This window comes from Vombatus ursinus, unplaced genomic scaffold (assembly GCF_900497805.2).
Source record: "Vombatus ursinus unplaced genomic scaffold, bare-nosed wombat genome assembly UNPS02009205.1, whole genome shotgun sequence".
NCBI lineage: Eukaryota > Metazoa > Chordata > Mammalia > Diprotodontia > Vombatidae > Vombatus > Vombatus ursinus.
Window position 1 is genome coordinate 49,064,430 of NW_020948983.1, and position 3,386 is coordinate 49,067,815.

At 53.2% G+C, this 3,386-nt stretch overlaps 1 protein-coding gene across 1 annotated transcript; it reads left to right on the plus strand.

Moving 5' to 3' along the window:
* Positions 1-554: 554 nt before the first annotated feature.
* FOXB1 (forkhead box B1) lies at positions 555-2,293 on the plus strand. Its single transcript, XM_027851434.1, has one exon. The coding sequence runs from the start codon at positions 555-557 to the stop codon at positions 1,524-1,526; it is 972 nt and encodes a 323-aa protein (XP_027707235.1). The 3' UTR covers positions 1,527-2,293.
* Positions 2,294-3,386: the final 1,093 nt, after the last annotated feature.

The following is a 3,386-nucleotide window of genomic DNA, read 5'->3' on the forward strand; positions in this document are numbered from 1 at the left end:
CGAGCCTAACGGAAAGGCGCTAGTACTGCTGGGCTTTTGGGAACAGACGCCCCGCGGGCAGCATCCCGGATGCGGACGGCCAACTTCGAGCAACTTTAAGGTGGGTCCTGCCCAGGCTTCGTCCCCCCTCTCCAATCCTCTGTCTCCTCACCTCCCAGTCCCTGGGCCCCCTTCCCGGGTTCTCCTTCCGCATTTCTGTCTTCAGCTTGCTGCTGTTCGGGCACCAACTAGCACAGCGCGTAAAGTTACTTTGGAGAGCTTGCGGTCCCGGGCGGGTCAGGTTGACTAACCGAGAAGATCTTTAGGTTAAATTGGGGTTGGTACTCTTCTCTCCTTCCTCCGTTCTTTCTCTTACCCCATACTCACTGTTTCCCTGCTTCTTTTCCTTTTTTCCCCTTCCACCTCCAAGTAGTCCTATAACTCGGCCCCGCTGACCTCGAAGTGTCTGTCCGTCTACCCCCTCCCCCAACCCTCCCCTCCCTGGCAGATCCAAGCAGCCTGCTAGCCCGCCCGCGAGGAGGAGGAGGAGGAAAAGGAGGAGGAGGAGGAGGAAGATGCCTCGGCCCGGCCGAAACACGTACAGCGACCAGAAGCCGCCTTACTCTTACATCTCGCTTACTGCTATGGCCATTCAGAGCTCCCCAGAGAAGATGCTGCCCCTGAGCGAAATTTACAAGTTCATCATGGACCGCTTCCCCTACTACCGGGAGAACACGCAGCGCTGGCAGAATAGCCTGCGCCACAACCTTTCTTTCAATGACTGCTTCATCAAGATACCGCGGCGGCCAGACCAGCCCGGCAAGGGCAGCTTCTGGGCGCTGCACCCTAGCTGCGGCGACATGTTCGAGAACGGCAGCTTCCTGCGGCGCCGCAAACGCTTCAAGGTGCTCAAGTCTGACCACTTGGCGCCCAGCAAACCGGCCGACGCGGCTCAGTACCTGCAGCAGCAGGCCAAGCTGCGCCTTAGCGCCCTGGCAGCTTCGGGCACCCACCTGCCCCAAATGCCCGCGGCCGCCTACAACTTGGGCGGAGTGTCACAGCCGTCGGGCTTTAAGCACCCTTTCGCCATCGAGAATATCATCGCTCGCGAGTACAAGATGCCCGGGGGCTTGGCTTTCTCCGCCATGCAGCCAGTGCCCGCCGCCTATCCTCTCCCGAACCAGTTGACTACCATGGGCAGTTCCTTGGGCACTGGCTGGCCCCATATGTACGGCTCGGGCATGATCGACTCGGCCACTCCTATCTCCATGGCAAGCGGCGACTACAGCGCTTACGGGGTACCACTGAAGCCGCTGTGCCACGGAGGGCAGACACTGCCCGCCATCCCGGTCCCCATCAAGCCCACGCCGGCCGCTGTGCCCGCCCTGCCCGCCTTGCCCGCGCCCATCCCCACCCTGCTCTCGAACTCGCCCCCCTCTCTCAGCCCCACTTCTTCGCAGACAGCGACCAGCCAAAGCAGCCCCGCCACCCCCAGCGAGACTCTCACCAGCCCGGCTTCCGCCTTGCACTCTGTGGCCGTGCACTGACCCGGAGCGGCTGGGCCCCACTACCCCCTCCCTGCTTCTCTTCCCTTTTCCCTAGCCCCACGCAGTCCCCGTTTCTGAGTCTCTCGGAGGTGTCTTCTCACCACCCACCCCACACCTGCTTCCTCTATCCCCAACTTCCCCCAGGCCACATAAGACCCCCATTTCAACGGAGTGCAGGCTAGCTGCGCCAGGGTTGAAACTCCGACCATTCCCGTTTCCCTTTGGTCCGGGCCCCGGGCTTCTAGAACTTTGTTTTGGACTGCAAAGGAAACAACACAAAAACTTGGGAGAGTCCAAAAACTTGGTGCCTCTGGGTGTGCGGGAATTTTCGTGGCCCATCCCCCACCGGAGGGGAAGGCTGAAGTTGGGTCACTCCCCCATATCTATCCCCCAACCCCTACCCCACTGTGGGGTTAGGAGAGAAGCCCCCGTCTGGCACTCCCAGGCATCCTGCCGAACCCGAACCCTCCAAGGCTTCTTGACGTCCCCCTTTTGGCAGAGTCAGCAGTTCAGAAATAACCTAAACCGCCTCTGAGCAGATTCCCTCTACTCTTCTACCTGCACCTACTCTGGGCTCACCACCACCAGACGCCTTCAGCTGTGAGGCGGCAGGGCAGGCCACTTGAGGTCTCGAACCTCTGTTTATGTCTTATCCAGAAGCTAGGGATGGGACCACCAAGGCCAGAACTCCCACGCAGCCCAACCCCCCGGTCCTTACCCACGGTCACCCACTTCTCAGTGCTTCCCGGACAGCAGCCAGCAAGTTCACCCAAGTTGCTCATTGGCTTGCTCCAGTGTCTCCAGCTTATGGGCTCTGGGTTTTGTTTTATTATTATTATAATTATTTTCATTTTTCCAGCCAGGAGCACTGGGCATTTAAGTGTTTGGAAGTAGAAAGGGCTAGGTACGAAAGCCAAGGGCCGGACACCTGTCTAAAGTGAGTGGAGGAGGGGTGGGGAGAAACAGTAAACAAATAAACCCCATATCGTTTACAAAGCTTCAGTCAAAATGTAAATAGTGAACTTGAGTCTGTGCCCCGAGGCAGGCTAGGCCCATTTTACAAGTAACAGTTGTAAAGTCAACGTTTACTTTCCATTTCTGTCTAGGTGGGTTGGAAGAAAGTTGGGGGTTAGAGCAGGGAAAGCTGGGAAAGTTCATTTGTATAGCAACCTTTTCTGATTCTTTAGAGATCATTTAAGCTATTTATTTTACTGCTTAATAAAATTAAAATAAAATAAAACCACAAATAAGAAGACAGCCAAGGGCAACCCTTGATGAGTTAGCTGCAGTAGTGAACTGGTAACATGATGTGTGTGGGGGGGGGGGCGAATATCACTGGAGATTTCTCCTACAGGACTAGTCTTTCTGTTTGCTTTATTAGAAGCTTTCTGTTTTATTAGAAACTGAAAGGGCTGCAAAGGGATGTACATGCTTGTGAATAGGAATGATGATAAAACTGTGTAAAATGCACTTTTCGTTTGCCATATTCCCTTAGTTTTAGATAGTTTGCTGGAAACCGAACTGTTTTTCTGCTGTGAACTGCTTAAGTTAAAAAAAAAAAATTGTCATCAGAGCTGTAAAGAAATCCTTTTTTCTTCCTGTACAGAATAAGCATGACATTTAAATATTGATGTTCTTGTTCCCAGCATGCCTGTTTTAAAACAAAGGATAAAAAAGTGTCTATGTTAAATTATGAACCTAGTCCAAATAATATTTTCTCATTAAAATATGTAAATTCATATTTAGTTTCTTGTCTTTTTGAGTAGTTGCCTCAAATAAGAACACTTTGAGAAATGTAGATCCTTTGATACCCTTTTTAAGGGATATCACAGATGCAGAATTTCTTCCCCACTTCCTGTT